Source organism: Ambystoma mexicanum, chromosome 13 (assembly GCF_040938575.1).
Source record: "Ambystoma mexicanum isolate Mex_15411 chromosome 13, UKY_AmexF1_1, whole genome shotgun sequence".
Taxonomy (NCBI): Eukaryota; Metazoa; Chordata; class Amphibia; order Caudata; family Ambystomatidae; genus Ambystoma; species Ambystoma mexicanum.
The window spans coordinates 546,081,686-546,098,571 of NC_090938.1; the positions used below are offsets into that span (position 1 = coordinate 546,081,686).

Genomic DNA, 16,886 nt, shown 5'->3' on the forward strand with positions numbered 1-16,886 from the left:
TTGCCCGGTTACGCATGGGCCGCATTTACCAAGCCGCTGTCATAGAGGGGAAAAGCTTTGGGAGGAATTTGCCCACAGAGTCCCAGCTTTGGTACAGTCTGTACCCTCCACCCATTCAGAAGGCAGGTAGCCTTGAGATTACCATTTGGCCTCTGGCACAGTGCCCTGCATGTTATCCCATGAATACATGCACGCATGCACTCATCCTTTAGCGCATGAGATTCTGAGAGATCCCCATTCCAGTGCATTGATGTGAAATAATCTGATTGGTCCAGTGTCACAGGTCCCGGCATGGCGCCTGTATCTTGCTGGCCACAAACGTCATCATCTTTGGACCAGGATATGGCTTGCTCAAACTCGCTCGTCACACCCACTTGGCACTGCCCGGCAAGACTGCCCTCTTCCAGATCATAACTGGGAGGAGTAGAATGCCTGCTCTGGGCTCCCCCATCCTTCGCCTTCCCACACTACCTGCATGCTGTGGGTTTACTGCATGCATTACGTGGCACCCTGCATCACCCTTCATGTCCCATTTCTGTCACTCCCCTCCCTGACCCAGCTTGTTGCTGCATTCAAAATATTCTCACACTCTACTTGCCTGAGGGCAAAGGGCAGCTGCTGTGGGGATGGTTTAAGCCACCCTCAAAGTCTATACATTGAGCAGTCTTAAGCAGGGCAAACTGTCTGAAGCCTTAGTCCTTTCTCACAAGTTAACATGTTTTCTTAAATATTATTCTATTATTGTTGCAATGCTTTCAATAATGATCTATGGTACAGCAAACAGCATAAAGTAAAATGTGAAACAATTAAGTGCCACAATCGTCGAAGGCCCAATGCATACAGCCAGTGTTTATATTATCTCATATATTGTGTTATGACAGATACATTAGTGGGAAAAGGTGGTCGAAATCTTCAGAAAGAGGGCAAGAGGGGTGAATTTAGGGGGCATTACCCAAATGTACCTGTTACAATTGACCTTTTGTCCTAATTGACCTAATAACAGTGGTCCTAATTGACCTTCTGCACAATTGACCTTTACATTTTTTTAGTTCTTTTATATATGTGTGGTGTGGGTTTGGGGTGATGAATAATATAATGGGATTGAGCAGGAGGTTGCAGGGGGGTTTGGATTGAGTAAGGGGGTGCGGGGGGGTTCCCCCTTCATATATGTCCTAATTGACCATCATTTCACGATCAATTTTGGAAAGGTCAATTCTCCTGCGATGAATTGTGAAAAGGTCAATTCGTATACATCCAATTTGGGGTCTACAAGATGGGACAACATGGGTTTCTTCTTTGGCTAGAACAGATATATCTCCCTGTGTAATATGTGGTGACTTGCAGAAAGCTACACCCTATGACTAGCCTCCCGTACAAAGCAGGTGTGTGGGAAAGACCTCATGCTATTATGATCTTACCAAAGAGACTGCCTCGGTGAGCAAGGCGTCCTCAATTAAAATGTCTTAACAGTGAATGGATAGACAGCGGTTAAGAGTTCATAGATATTTTATTTATTTTAGGTAGTTGATAATAATAACAGGACAGGAAGCGGAAAAGGAATGTCAAATAAGTCTGGGCATAGCAGTAATGCCCACCCACTGCTGAAGTGAGCAAGACAGGTGAAGCTTTTTCCAAAGCCGGCGTATGCTACTTGACTAGCCTGTGGACATGAGACGCCTGCTATCTGAGCACTGTGGCGAGTCAGAAGAAGGAATCCGACTCAAGGAAGACATTTCAAGCGTGTCTATTAAACTAAAAAGAAAATGCCTCTCTATCCCTAGTGCTAATAGCCATTTTCTCTACGTACAAAACGAAACTAAGGGTGCTCTCCCATTGTCAAAACCAAATGTAGTCCTGAGTCCGAACCGAATCACTATCTGGCGCTGCCACTGTGGAAAAACTACATAAACATATAAGCCAAAGCAATCGCCTCTCAGCTTAGGCTGCGTCTGCCTATTGTCCTTTGGGTCGCTCTCTGGAGATGGTTTTCAGTTCATACAAAAAGAATCAGAACAGAGGTGTTCTCAGCTCTCCTTCTAGCCTCTTCGGATACACTGGCTATTCATCAAATGCCTCAAGTTCGCGATGTGGAGGAATGGTTTCCTTATTCCTGTTCCACCGCCTTGACCACTTTCTCTCTATTGGTTCTACATTTTGCACAAGGTGATTGACTCTCCAGGTTCCTGGCTCCTTGGGGTTTATTTATTAATTTTTTTATCTATAGTGTATTTTGTTAGTTAAAACCTTAAACACTTTCACGATATATACACAATATACATAATTCATTTTTCACAATATAATTCAGGATTACATATAAAACCAGAACAAACACATCCATACCTTTATATAACTAATTTCCATTAAAATATTTACATTAAAATAAATTCATTCTCTCAGGATTTCCTCTCTGAAATTCCAATTTCAAATACTTATCAATTGGTAAAACAGTAAATATCCTAAGTTATTTCACTGCTTACATTACATATAACATTCAATTACAGCCTTCAATACCAGATAAACCCTCCCACTGGTCTGAGCAAAAGGGTTCTTTCATCATTTGATCACACATTTGATGTATTTTACATACTTTTCTGTACCCATGGTCATCGGTGTAAGTTTTCCCCACTCTGACCAGATCCTTTTCCATATATAGAAGGTAGCACCAATATACATAATAGGAGTTGCCATATGGATAGTGCTCCAGAACTGGTCCGACTTAATCAAAGACTCGGGTTTTTACCAATGTCACTTGTTTCTCGTGGACTCTCCAGGACCCCCGGCTTTCACATTACTTTAACCTCTCGGGTTGTATATGTGCTTCTTGTTCATATTCAATACTCGGGTTTCTAGGGCTCCAGTGAGGTCCCGCTTTCCCTGATAGCTAGGGAGGGCCTTGCTTAGCGGCCTTACCTCTCTAGCCTGAAAGATGCTTGGCTTCCCCCTGGCAAAAAGGGATACATTGTCCTGATTCGTCACAGTACCCACGCCCACTTGCATCAGGGTTGCATTGTGATTTCAGATTAATTGTGTGCTTAGTTGCACCGTGTTTACGAGTCGGAGTGGGTGAATGTAGAATATTTCAGGATTTTTTATTAGGACACCAACAGGTCGAAATCAAAGGCCAAACGATTTCTGAGCAACCTTTCAATATGCACCTCAAAATTTCAAAACAATGATTGGGATTCTAAATCCACATGATGCCCCAATGTATCCGATCTGGCCGCTATAGGGAACTGATTTTCACATATGGAGTTCTCCAAACACCACTCCCGCCACTAAATCCGGGTGTATAGCTCACGAGTTGAATATTCACCTCAGACATAGGACCAGTCTGCACTTCACAAGTTCGAATCCTTGCAGGACCGCCTCAGCCCATCATCGTTTAGACAACGATAATTTGAGCACACGACATTGGGTAATAATAGCTCTTAGCATTACAGCAACTAGAAGCCGATAGAATTCAGCAAGAAGCGCTATATGAAATGGTGATATTATTCTAATGACTACTTCAGAGTGGGGAGGGATGGAGGTCATTGCTTTCTTATTTTTTCGGTAATGATCTGTAAAAGGTTATCTGTCTCCTTTTTAGGTGTAGCCACCTGGTCAGTTTGCTTTCAGTCCCGCGTGAGGAATGTGGCAGGCTTTCTCAGTAATTGCGGAGGCTTTCCGCTGGGAATAGATGGTGTGAGTATTCATCCAGGGGTTGGTAGCCCGCTGCTCTCTGGATGTTTTGACATGTGACTCCCATGCTCCGTCACGAGCAGCCATACTTGCTAGGGCCCATGGGAGATATAGGTAAACAAATATGGAGAGCGGCACGGTGCCTACCCCTGCAAAAGGACATCAGCGTGCCACCAAAGGTCAAAAGCCCACCCACCTGCTTACAGTGTGAATTTGGCAATTCTGTCGTGGCTGTTGGGGGACAGTTTCGCTACTCACTGCCTGCCTGGCAAGTCTTACTGCTCGTCTTTCTCGCTCTGGTCATGCTAACATTGTTTTCTTTAGGGGTTGAATCTGAGTCCGGGTCGTGGGACAGCAATGCCCTCCCCCTTGAACGTCAGGAGTCTGGAGTGCGGAAGCTCCTTCGGTGAGTGCTCCCGTCTCCCTATCCAAGGGTCATTCCCTTTGTGAGTCGATCCGGTCTTAAGCGCCAACATCTACCAATAAGCCGTCCCTTCCTGGAGCCCAGCCCACCTGAAGAGGATCCTCCCCTTGAGTGAGTAGGGGAATCTAGACATGGACCCCTTTCTCTTGGTGCACAGAGAGAGCACTGCACCTCACTGATGATGCCCAGGGAGGAAGCAACATGGTTGCCCGTTGGCACTCTCGCTCTGAGGAGATTTGCTTGGCATTTCGAGCCAAACTCCTCTTATGGGTGGGATCAGAGTGATGTGTGAAAGGATGTTGGATGTTCTGCTCTGGTATAGCACAGAGAGTTCCAAAGTGATCAAGGCTTCTTGGCAGATCTGGGATGTGGGGTTCTCGTGGGATGTGGGGTTCTTGTGGGATGTGGGATTCTTGTGGGATGTGGGGTCCTTGTGGGATGTGGGGTTCTAGACAGATGTTTTGCTTTAGCCTTCAAACAATCATGACATGGGGGTCCCTGGTTAGAAGGGTGATTGATGAAGCATCTGCGGCCATCCTCCTGACCAGACTGTGATGCATGATTTTGAGGCTTCCATCCAAGGCGTGGCCATTAGAGAAAGCTCCTGCTTTGTCCAATGTCTTAGTAGTCAAGACCTACTGCCTCTTGTTGTCAATGCTATGCAGCCTTGGACCCCCATGGCAGGTGATCTGGCTAAGAACATGCTGTGGAACCTAATAAAAACCTACAGAATGGAATTTCAGATCCTGGTCAGGTTTGGTCCCAACTAAATAAGGGCTTAAAGGTGATGGGGTCATACCTGCTGCCTGGCGGGGTGTCCCGATGTCCCAGCTAGCGAGCGATGCGGTATGATCTTAGGCCAGCAGAGGTACTAACTCTCCCCTCTGCCCGGTGTCTGCTTTTTCAGCCACTCTTCCTGGTGGGGAAAGCGTGGAGCCTATGACCTGAGCAAGAGGAGAAAGGAGGAGGGCACCCCCATGGGCAAGGCAGGACGATATCGGGAGCAGGACAGAAGTAGGTTGAGATTTAATTGGGCTTTTAAGGTGGGGCGGGAGAGATGGGATCGGGAATGCATTTCATTGGAGGGAAAAGGCTGGATCCCATGTCAGTTATTTGGTTTGGGCTTCTTCAAACGCCCCTCGGTTGGTCAAAGGGTGTAATATTGTACATTACTTCATAACAGTGATATGATATATGATGTGGCATTCATAACACGCCTGTACATAAGTCTTCCTAGGTGCGACACGACAAGGAAGGGTAAACAAAGGGAGGAAAAACTAACGATCTTACTAGGCCTTGTGTCATTCAGGTCGCGCAAGCGCGGGGTGCGCATAGAAGGTCCATACAGAGCATTTCTCGCAGAGGAGCCACAAATCGAAGCCCACCCTCCCAGACCAGTCAAGCATAAGGGTGTGAACAGGAGGATATTTACTCTGCTTTTTTCCAGGCATGACCAGACCTCAGCACAGCCCATTACAGCCCATTAGCTGTGTTGGTGCAAAGCTCCCAGTAGTGCATGTTGAGTATAGGGCAGGTCCCCCCAAGTTGACTGTTTTTGCTTGGACTGGCAACTGTCCTATGTCTAAGTACTCCTAGCCTTTGCATAGAGGGAGAACTGTAGCACAGCTTTCACTCCATTCCAGACTGGACCAGGACAACTCCCCCCTCGGCCTGGACCCTGGACTCTAATACTGGAAGAACACTCCGCTGGTTGTTCTCTGTCAAGCACACAATAAAACAACTAACCTGCCAATCAGACAAACTGGACAGCTAATCAACATGAGACCCAATTTACAGCACAGCAAGGCTGACAAAGTGATCAAGCACTTAAAGGTTGGCACAAGGTGACATATAGCGCCATGCAAAACACCTACATAAAAAACCAACTCACGGTCAGTTTCAAGACTGTGGGCCTCATTACGAGGAGGGCGGTAAGGGGTTAACGGCGCCGGTAAAGGTGCCGGAGCTGTTAACCCCTTACCGCCCTATTACGAGGTCCGATCGCGGGACCCACTCAGGGAGTCTGGTTTTACCAGTCCTTAGCGGGTCCCGCGAGCGGCCCCGCATGCTAACAACAGGCCCGTCATTAACAGGCCCGTTGTCAGCATGCTCCCCATTCCCATTGAGCCCCATGGAGGCTCAAATGGGAATGGGGATGGTCCGGGTACCCTGAATGGTCAAGGTCAGAGTGGCCCAGTATTTCCCCATTCAGGGAACCCGGACCCGAGTTTGGGGGTAGCCATGCCCTTATTAAGGGCATGGCTACCTCCAAACTAGTAATGAGGCCCAGTAACTGATGGTTGCGGATGGATCCTGTTGACCCAAGATCATTCATACGGTTGAAGCTTCCACACAGGACCTGTTGATAGCGTGTTGACTTGAACCCTTCCACTTCCTTGAAAAATACTTCTAGGCTCAGCCAAGAGTCCCGACAGATTGAAACCCCTAAGAGGAGACGCACCAAATATCCCAGAGTTCCTTGAGCTTGCCAGGAGGGGGCAGAGTGTCTCCCATTCTAGATACCCCACCGTCTCCCCGCCCCGCTTCCCCCGCTGCTTCTGGCAAGGCTCCCATTCCTCGTACTCGCTCGTGTGAAGATTGTGTTTTACAAAGTCTCGTGAGAGTCTCACGTTTTCACGTTTTATTCATGTGGCCCAGCCTCGGTTCCAGGTTCGTCTTCCGGGACTCCGTGCAGAAGATCTCCTGAGTGCAGATTTGGACATTGCCGAAACAAAGTAGTGAAGTGTAAAACGCTGGGGGAATCACGTTAACACCTTACTTTTTAAATGCACGTTCCGACAAGTGTAAATGCTTCCAACAATTAACAATGAGCAGGTGTAAAGTCGGGCGGATTCCATAGGAAACCCTTGGTTTCTCGCCTGCATGAAAAAACATCCTGGTGGGAAACTGGTCGAATTTAGCAGCTGGAGCAGGGAGAGTAGGCAGATGTGTTATGTCGATTCTCCTCTACAACTCTGGCTGCCAAATACAATAAAAGACCACAGGGTGTTGAGAGTCATGCCATGCTGTTCTGTTGCCCTGGGGCTAATTCATTCACTGAGTATTGCCCTGTGTTATCTTGCCCTGCGGCTATTTGATCCACTGAACTTTGTCCTCTTGCCCCAAAGCTGGCTGAGCCCCTGAACATTGCCCTGGGTTGTCTTTCCCCAAGGCTGGTTGCGCCCCTGAGCTGTGTCCTGGGTTGCCACGAGGTTCATTGCCTCCCTGAGGTTTAGCTTGCCCCAAGGCTCCTTGAGCCTCTGAGCATTGCTGTATGTTCCCTTGCCCCAAGGGCGATTGAGTCTCTGACCTTTGTACTCTTTTACTAAGGCTGGTTAAGCCCCTGAGCTTTGCCATGGGTTATCTCAAGCTGCTAGCGACCCTGAGCCTTGTGCCAGGTAATCTTGCCCCAAGGCTGGTTGCCCCCCTGAGAATTGTGGTGGTATATCTTCCCCCAAAGCTGGATAAACTGATGAGCTGTGACCTCTCGTCCCTATGCTGGTTGAGTCCCTGAGCATCGCCTTGTGTTCTCTTGCACCCACTGCTTTTTTAATCCCTGGGCTTTTTACTTGGTTATCTTACACAAAGCCCGGTTCTCGCCCTATGAACTGCCCTGGTTTATCTTGCCAAAAAGCCTGTATAGCCCCTGCGTGTTCTCTGAGCCCCAAGTCTGGCCGAACGGATCTCCCCATCTGGCAGACTGAGCCCCTAGTTTTGTCCTGGGCTATCTTGCTCCAAGGTTGGCTGTGCGTGGACCTGAGCTTTGTCCTAGGTTTTCAAGCCCCGAGGCTGATTGACCTGGTGAGCGCTGTGTTATCTTGCACAATGCATGTGTGATCTCTGCAACTTTTTACTGGGATCTTTTGTGCCAAGGCTGGTTGAGCTCTCAGCTTTTACATCTTGTCCTTAGGCTGGTTGACAACACCCTCTCCTCTAGCTTAGTCCTGGATTCCCTGACCCCAAAGCCTGGGTGGCCTCTAGGATTTTCTCCCAGGGTCAATTGCCCCAAGGTTTGCCAATGCCCTGATCTGTCCCCTGACCACTGTCTCTTGCTCTTTCGTCCTCATCTCAGGAGCTGTGCCTTCGCTTTCCTCACTCCGAATGCCAGGAATGCGATAAGATGTTTACAGCAGGTTAAAGACAAACGCTCTTGCAAGTGACAGGATATTGATGATAAACAAAGCGCGTGTTGTGAGTACAGACAGAATCCGCCCACATCTGACTGGCTTCCGTCTAAAGCTGGTGCTTGGCAGCCCGGGCCATCCATGTATACAGTGCAGACAGGACACGTGTGACTATGAACAGGTGGGGGTGGGGAAGGGAGTGCAGGGACTCCAATGCACCACTACATCAGTGCATACATCACAAGACCTCTCAGTGCACACATCACGCAGGTCGCGGTACACACATCACGCCGGTGCACAATGCAAACATTTCACCGATCTCAATATACAACACATTGGCCCTGGGTAGTCAGTACACATATGATAAAAGCCCGGTCCCAGGCATTACACTGATACTCGTTATAACCATTGCAGGAGTCCTCGGTACACATAACACGCCAGTCTCGATACTCATATTACATCATGATATGTAAGGTTATTTATAACGCGCTTAATGCCCACAGGTTTCTAAGCGCTGACCCGTGGATTGAACCAGTGGTGCTCCGTGTCGTCTTGTTTCCAAGGCGGGCACGTTGCCCCTGAGCTATCCTCCCCAGTGCATACATCCTTCGGGGCCTTAGTACACATATCGGACGAGTCAGAAGTACATACAACACAATCACGCCAGCCCTCGATACTCATATGATATCACACGTGCCCGCAATACACACATTACCCTGGTACACGAATAACACCTACTCTTTTCCCGTACTTCAAACCGGTGCAATGTACGGACCTCACACCTACCAGTGGAACACACCAAACCCCAGTAAGCACATTACATGGGTCCTTTCTGGTGCACACCCCACAACGAACATAAGCGCAGTGCACAGGTCACACTCGTCCTCAGTAGGCACACAAATAAAACCGGCCCTTAGTACACATATCACACCACCGGTCAGCCATTGCTACACACTCGACACCGTTCTGAGTGCACAAAACACACTGGTACTCTGTGCACACAGTATACCGGACCCTGATGCCCGCTTCACACTGGAGCTCGTTGCACACAGGACCATTGATACACACAACACCACACTGGTCCTTGGTACACAAATCCCACGGGTCCCGTGTGCACACCGCACACGGCCCTGTGTACACATATCACACTGATTATCTGTGCCGACATCTCACTAGTCCGCTGTGTGCACAGCCCCATGACGACCGTTAGTACACAGCGGACGGATATACCACATGAAATCACCGCGCGCCTTGGTACACACATTGAACTGGCCCTTAGTATGCACATCGTGTCGGCCACCGGATTGGGTAAAGATATTATTACAACGGGCGTGGTGCAGACATCACACAGGGCCTCAGGGCACAAAAAGGAAACACTGGTGCTCTGTGCACAGTGATACAGCAATATGATATTTTATTGTTTTTAAATATGCAAAAGTTTGTTCTTGATTGAATATAAACTAAATGCATTCAAAAAGAATAATAATGATATAGCCCACAGTAATTTGTACACATCTCACAATTTTACCTGGTATAGATAAGATACTGCACTGGCAATTGGTACCCATATTTCATCGGTCCTCGTGCACATATCGTATCTGTGCACTGTACACAACAACTCACACAGGTACTCGAAACCTACATCTCACAGGTCCTGGGAACAAGCATAATACTACTTCTCGGTACATTGGTCCTCAGTAAACACCTCCCACCAGTCATCTGTAAACACATCACACGGTCTTCAATGCACACTTTACACTGGTCCTCCGTGCACACTTTACATTGCCGGCCATTGCCACACACTTCACAATGTTACTTGGTACACACATCACAATGGCCCTCAGTACACACCAAACCGGTTCCCGGTGTAAACAGAGCCCTGGACCTCGCTATACACATCACACCACCACCACTTTGCGGTAAACACATCACAAGGCCTTGCTGTACCCCAGTGATAGAAGTGTACCAAAAAAGTAGTGGAACTGTGACTCTGGCGGGACAGAGTCTGAAGGAAAGGAGTAGCAGGCAACACATTTTTCAAGGGGTGCAGTCATGCTGGTTGGCAGCCGATTGAGTTGAAACGGATTTCAGTTTCGCTGTAACTGCTATTGGGTGGTAAGGGGGAGATGTGTGCTTTAACTTCACAAACGGTCCCGGAATGGGGAAAATGGTTCCAAGAAGTAGTAGTGCCAGGGCCCAAATATTTTCTAGCAGTCCCGTGACACTGAGGCTGGGCACCACTGCTGCCACCACCAATAGCTGCTCCTCCACAGTGTGGACATCTTTGGGGTTACACTACAGCTTGCACCTGCTCACTGTGGTTAGTGGATGCACTGACTATCACCATTTCATAATTAAAGTGAGTCTGAGACGATAAGTGCAGGGGCTGAAGAATAGGTGCCAGGGCTGAGCCCTGGCAATACCCCCCACAAATTAAGCACTGCCCCCATACCTACAGCTCTTAACTGAAATGTAGGTCGCAGAAAGGACCTCTTTCTATTAATGATAGGGCCTCTTCACAAGGTCTAGGATATGATATGATGAGTTAGTTATAACGCGCCTGTACGTACGTGTTTTTAGGTAAGACAAGGCAGGGAGACATAAGGAGTACGAAAACAATGATCTTACTAGGCCTTGTGTCATTCAGATCGTGCAAGGCCAGGGGGATGAGACAGCTCTCCATACATCATATGATAGCTCCCAGTGCAGTATCGAACCTCCCTCCATGCAGTATTGTAATTCTCTCCATATACTCTTGTATCCCTCACCATTCATCTTGGGACCTTTCCTCATAAACTATAGGACAATTCCCAGTGTACAAACAGATCTCTCTGGATACACCATTGACCACTAGCCATAAACTCTAGGAATTCAATAAATGCACTTTAAGACCTATCTCCATAGACAATGGGACCTCTCCCCATGCACTATGTGACCACTCTCAACACACTACAGGGCCTCTCTTCACACACTACTGGGGCTCTGCAAGCACCGTAAGGCCTCCAACCCTAGACTCTGGGCTGTCTGTTTCTCTCTCCATTCTGTATAAGACTTCTCTCCCATTAGACCAGGACCCCCTCCCCATATATCATCCCCATATACTAAAGGGCCTCCCTCCATACACCAGAGATCCTCTCTCCATGAACTATGTGACTGTGGCAGCTACACTATGGGGTCCCTCTCCATGCACTTCTTGATCACTCTCAACACACTACAGGGGCTCTCTTCACACACTATTGGGGCGCTGTCCATACACCATGGAACATCTCTGCAAGCACCATAACCCCTCAAACCACAAACTCTGTGCGCTGTCTCTCCATTCAATATGATACCTCCTTCCATACACCAGGGACCTCTCATGCTATACTAAGGGACCTCGCCTCATGCACTATGGGAATACTCTCAACACGCCACAGGGACTCTCTTCACACACTGTTGGGGCTCTCTTTCCATAGACCTTGAAACATCTCTGCAAGCACCATAACCCCTCAACCCCCAGACTTGTGGCGCTCTCTCTCCATTTAGTATAAGATTTCTCTCCCCATACACCAGGACCGCTCCCCATATACTAAAGGACCTCCCTCCATACACCGGCGATTACCTCTCCATGGGCTATGGGACCTCTCTAACTATACTATAGGACCTGTATGCATGTACCATGGGACATGTCGCCATACGCTATGTCATGTTGAGGCGGCTGCCACCATCATGGAGACGGGCAAGCTTGGTTGTAATGTTCCAGGGAGGTGACAGAGCTTCACCCCTGAATTATAGGCCAGTTTCTTTGTTGGTCTCGTCTTGCAAGAATTTCTCCAGACTAATGCTGGGTGAATTAACAAAATGGGCGAGTAACTCAGTTAACCTGGATACGCATCAAGCTGGGCTTGAGAAAGATGTGGGAACGGGCCTAGATAACTTTGTGGTTGCCTTGCCAGACTTGCAGGCAGGGGACAGAAACATCCCGACCTACTTAGCCTTCCTAGACACAAGTAAGGCGTTTGACAGGGTTACCCGAGAACTCCTATGGGCTATACTATTTAAATGTGGATGTCCGGTTACACTAATCGATATCCTGGCAGCCATGTACAAAGACAAGAAAATCAGGGTCACACTTGACATGCAGGGGTTTGTTTGTTTGTTTGTTTGTTTTATTTAGTATAGCGTTCCAGACCCAGGGGTAAATGGGCGCTTAAGGACAGGTTACATAGTTACAGTAAATAAGCAGTTATACAATTGTGGTGTTAAGATGCCAAATATAGTATGTACAGGCAGGTAATAGGCAGCATTTCAAAGTATGTACAATATCTACAGTTGGTACTGAGCTTAGTCTATCTATTCGAGGTATGTACCATATATGCTGTTGGGACTAAGCTTAGTTTATCTGAGGATTGCCTTCTCCAGAAGCCAACTAATGACTAATCTTCTGAACAATTGGAAGGATTTGGTCAATTTAATACTCAATGGCAGGGTGTTCCAGAGTTGAGGGGCGAGGACAGTAAAGCTCGAGCCCCCCGCTCTTTTGGCGGAGAATCTGGGCACGGTGAGGCAGAGAGTATTGGATGATCTGGTGAATCTTGTGTTAGGCTTGAGAGTGAGTTTATTGGTGAGGTACTGGGGGGCTTGGTGATTTAAGGCTTTATAGGTGAGACAGAGGGTTTTCAGGTCGATTTTTTGTTGAATAGATAACCATTTACAGGCTATTCTTATGTGGGAGATGTGCTCTCTCCTGGGAATATTTAATGCTGCTCTCAGCGCATTATTTTGGAGGGTCTGAAGTTTCTTGATTATAGCTTGGTTGGCACCAAGGTAGAGGCAGTTGCAATAATCAAGCTTTGATTGTATGAGGGCCCTCGCCCGCATGAGGCAGCTATTTGTAGATAGAAAGGTCTACAAGCCCTGATTAATTTTCCCGTGTAGGCGGTAGCTGAGGCAGTCATATTAACTTGTTTGGAGAGGTTGGTATTGGCGTCGAGGTAGAAGCCTAAGGTTTTCACGTTATTCACAACTGGAATGATGTTGCCATCTATGATGAATTTGGAGTAGTCGGGGCTGAGTTTCTGTAGGTTATTGGGGGACCCGACCAGGAGGAGCTCGGTCTTCTCATCATTCAGGCAGAGGCCGTGTGTGGCCATCCATGCCTGAATGATGGCGAAGATTTTGTTGATCCTGGTGGTATCAGTGTTGTAGTTGCCAGTGATGGTGAGGAGTATCTGGGTGTCATCTGCCAGGTTGGTGTAGGTGACACCCAGATGGTCCAGTTTGTCAAAGAGGGGTTTTGTAAAGATATTGCAGAGGGTAGGGGAGACGCAGGACCCTTGTGGGACACAGCATGTGATGGGGATGGGGTCAGCTGCAGCCACAGATGAGAAAACCCTCATGGTTCTGTTGGCTAGGAAGGATTGTATCCATGTGACAGCAGAGGGTGAGAAGTGGGCAGCAGAAGAGAGGTGGTTGCAGAGTATTTTGTGGTCAACCAGGTCAAAGGCTGCTGAGAGGTCTAGGAGGAGTAGGATAGCTGCTTTGTTTTTGTCCTTGATGTCATCAATCTGACTTTTGAGGTCAACAAGGGCCGTTTATGTTCCGTGTTGAGGACGAAAGCCAGATTGACGCAGGCCGAACAGTTGATTGGTCTCCAAGTAATATTGGATTTGCAGGTAGGCGACTCTGTCGAGGATTTTTAGCAGGAAAGGGACCGTAGTGATGGGCCTGTAATTGGTGGGTATGGCCGGGTCGAGAGATTGTTTTTTTAGGAGGGGGAGAACCCAGGACTGTTTCAGGTTGTTGGGTACAGAATTGGTCGAGAAGGATAGGTTTACTAGTTTGGAGATGAAGGGGGCTAGGTCTCGTGCAGCATCTTTGATGATCTGGGCGGGGCAGCTGTCCCCTTTACAATTAGAAGTTTTAAGGGATGCTATGATTTTTTGGATTTCAGGTATAGTAACCGGTTTGAATGTGAAGCCGGAGGTGTTACGGGTCGGGGTGGGTGCGCTAGGAATGAGGGCATTGCTGTTTGAGAGCTGTAGTCTTTTAGCCTCAATTTTGTTTTGGAGACCATTCATTTTGTTGGCCAGGAATTTTGGATACTGGTGCACCATGGCTTATCCTTCACGCAGGTATCAGTAGGAGGGTTTGGGTTTTCTAATTCCTTCAGGATGGTGAAGAGTTCTTTAGCAGAAGATTGGGCATTATTTATTCTAGTATTGTAGGTTTCTTTTTTAGTGCGGATTATCTCGTTCTTATAGAAGGAGAAAATGGTTTTGAGATTGGATTTATTTTCTGCAGTGGGGTTAGTTTTCCATAAGGTTTCCATCTTGGCTTTCTTTTTTCTTATAGTTTTGAGTTCCGGTGTGAACCAAGGGTTCAAGTGAGCTATGGGTTTACCTTTGCGTTCCTTTAGGAGTGCAACAGCATCAATGGGCTGGTGAGGGCATCATTGTAGGTGTTGACTAGAAGGTTAAGGTCAGCGGTGGCAGGGAGTGTGTTTAGAAAGGGGAGGATCAGAGGTGTGAGGGTCTCCGCAGAGATATTGCGCTTGTTTCTAGTCAGGCAGGCTGGTGCATATGGGCGCTGCTTGGGGTTAGGATTAATTAGGTTGATGTCGAGTGATATGAGGGAGTGGTCAGTCCATACAAGAGGTTGTGGGGCTTTGCAAGTGATATTGCAGTTGTGGGCTGCGACCGAATCAATGGTTCTACCTTTCTGGTGGGTAGGTAGTGTAACAACTTGAGTGAAGTCGTGCTCGGAGAAGGCGTTGGCCAAGGAAGCAGTTGGAAAGTCGTTAGGGTCATTAAATCCTAAATTGAAGTCTCCTAGAATAATATTTTGGGAGTGGGGTTTTGAGTTCTCTGCTATGAGAGTGGTAATGTCTTCCTCAAAGGAGCCTGTGGGGCCTAGGGGCCTATATATTAGTTGCAAGGTAATGGTACTCTTAGGGGTGGTTTGTACTTTGAAGGTGAGGTGCTCGCAGACTTTAGCGGGGGGAGGTGATAGGTCTGAAGTCGAGTGAGGATTTGAAAATTATAGCTACACCTCCTCCGCAAGCATTAGGTCTGTCTGCTCTGAGGATAGAGTAGTTGTCGGGGATGGCTAGAGTGAGGTAGGGTCCTGCTGCTTCATGTAACCAAGTTTCTGTAGTAGCAAGGAAGTCGAGGTCTCCTGATAGGCTAATATCAGCAATTTCGGTGGGGTGGGCTACTAGAGATCTAACATTGAGTAGTGCACCTTTTAGAGAAGTCATGTTAGTGGTCTTAGCGCTATCCTTAGTGGTTGTGGTCTTAGTCATAGGTTTGGTAGGCAATTTGCTAGATGTGGTGGGGAGTCTAGCGCCGAGTCTGTTATTGCGGTCCTGGAGGGTGGGGTAGATTGTGGGACAGTGATCTAATGGATTTGGAAGGAGAGGGTTGGAGGCAATGTGGTCTGCATTAGTTGAGTTGGTACTGTGAGGAGGGATGTTGGTGTGGCCTTGCTTATAGCGATAAGTTGTTGGTGAGTGGTGTGTGTGAAAGGTGGAAGGGAGGGGAGGAAGGGTGTGGGGCAGAGGATGGGGTGGTGCCTAGGGCAGCCTAGTTTGGCTAGTCCATTGTTGTATGGTATGTAGCTGTTATTGCTACATGGAGTGTTATTGTTTATGATGCAAAAAGGGAACATGGTGAGTGTGAGCCAAAGGATCATAATTGGAATTGAGCAGAGAGTGGGCAGTTTGGTTGTTGACACAGCAAGGTGAGCAGGGACTAGGTTCGAGCTAGCTAGTGTGGTGCGGAGGAGGGTAACTTCAGTTAGAGTACAGCCGTGGTTACAGATTGAAATCGCTGTTATATTGCAAGAAGGGCAGTTTCAGTAATACAACCACAGGTAGGCACAGGCTAAATTCGAGATTATAACTAAGGTGCAAAAGGGCAGTTCAAATGATGCAACAACAGGTAGGCACAGGTTAAATTTGAGATTATAGCTAAGGTGCAAGAGGGCAGTTCAAATGATGCAACAACGGGTAGGCACAGGCTAAATGCTAAGGTGCAAAGGGCAGTTCAAATGATGCAACAACAGGTAGGCACAGGCTAGATGCGAGATTATAGCTAAGGTGCAAAGGGGCAGTTCAAATGATGCAACAACAGGTAGGCACAGGCTAGATGCGAGATTATAGCTAAGGTGCAAAAGGGCAGTTCAAATAATGCAACAACAAGTAGGCACAGGCTAGATGCGAGATTATAGCTAAGGTGCAAAGGGGCAGTTCAAATGATGCAACAACAGGTAGGCACAGGCTAGATGCGAGATTATAGCTAAGGTGCAAAAAGGCAGTTCAAATGATGCAACAGGTAGGCGGGTCAAACACTAATATGGATGGATACCAGCCGAGGGTTGCCCCAAGGCTGTGTATTGGCACCCTTTCTGTTCAATTTTTTAAATAAAACATATGAGTCAGTGCTGGGAAGATACTAGAACTAATCCCCCGGTGTTAGGCCAAACTAAAGTGCAATATCTAAATTATGCAGACGATATAATTTTCTTTGACAGTACTTCGATTTGTCTGCAACATGCCCTAGACAGGATTCTCGTATACTTGTAAAATTTGGATCTCAAACTGAATGTACCCAAATGCAAAGTCTTGAGTCTGAATGCGGAGAAACACTAATGAAAATCTTTTGAGTGGTCTATAGAAG

The 16,886-nt window shown here is 47.5% G+C and overlaps 1 protein-coding gene across 2 annotated transcripts in view; it reads left to right on the forward strand.

Annotated features, from left to right (window-relative positions):
* SLC4A1 (solute carrier family 4 member 1 (Diego blood group)) overlaps positions 1-16,886 on the forward strand; it is a 244,823-nt gene that overhangs the window by 13,586 nt on the left and 214,351 nt on the right. Inside the window, exons 4-5 of one of the 2 annotated variants that reach the window (XM_069634298.1) lie at positions 4,006-4,087; positions 5,013-5,119. The exons of the other annotated variant lie outside the window; for it this stretch is intronic. Coding sequence (XP_069490399.1) covers positions 4,006-4,087; positions 5,013-5,119 — 189 coding nt within the window. The remainder of the gene's footprint in view (positions 1-4,005; positions 4,088-5,012; positions 5,120-16,886) is intronic. 2 annotated transcript variants of the gene reach the window in all.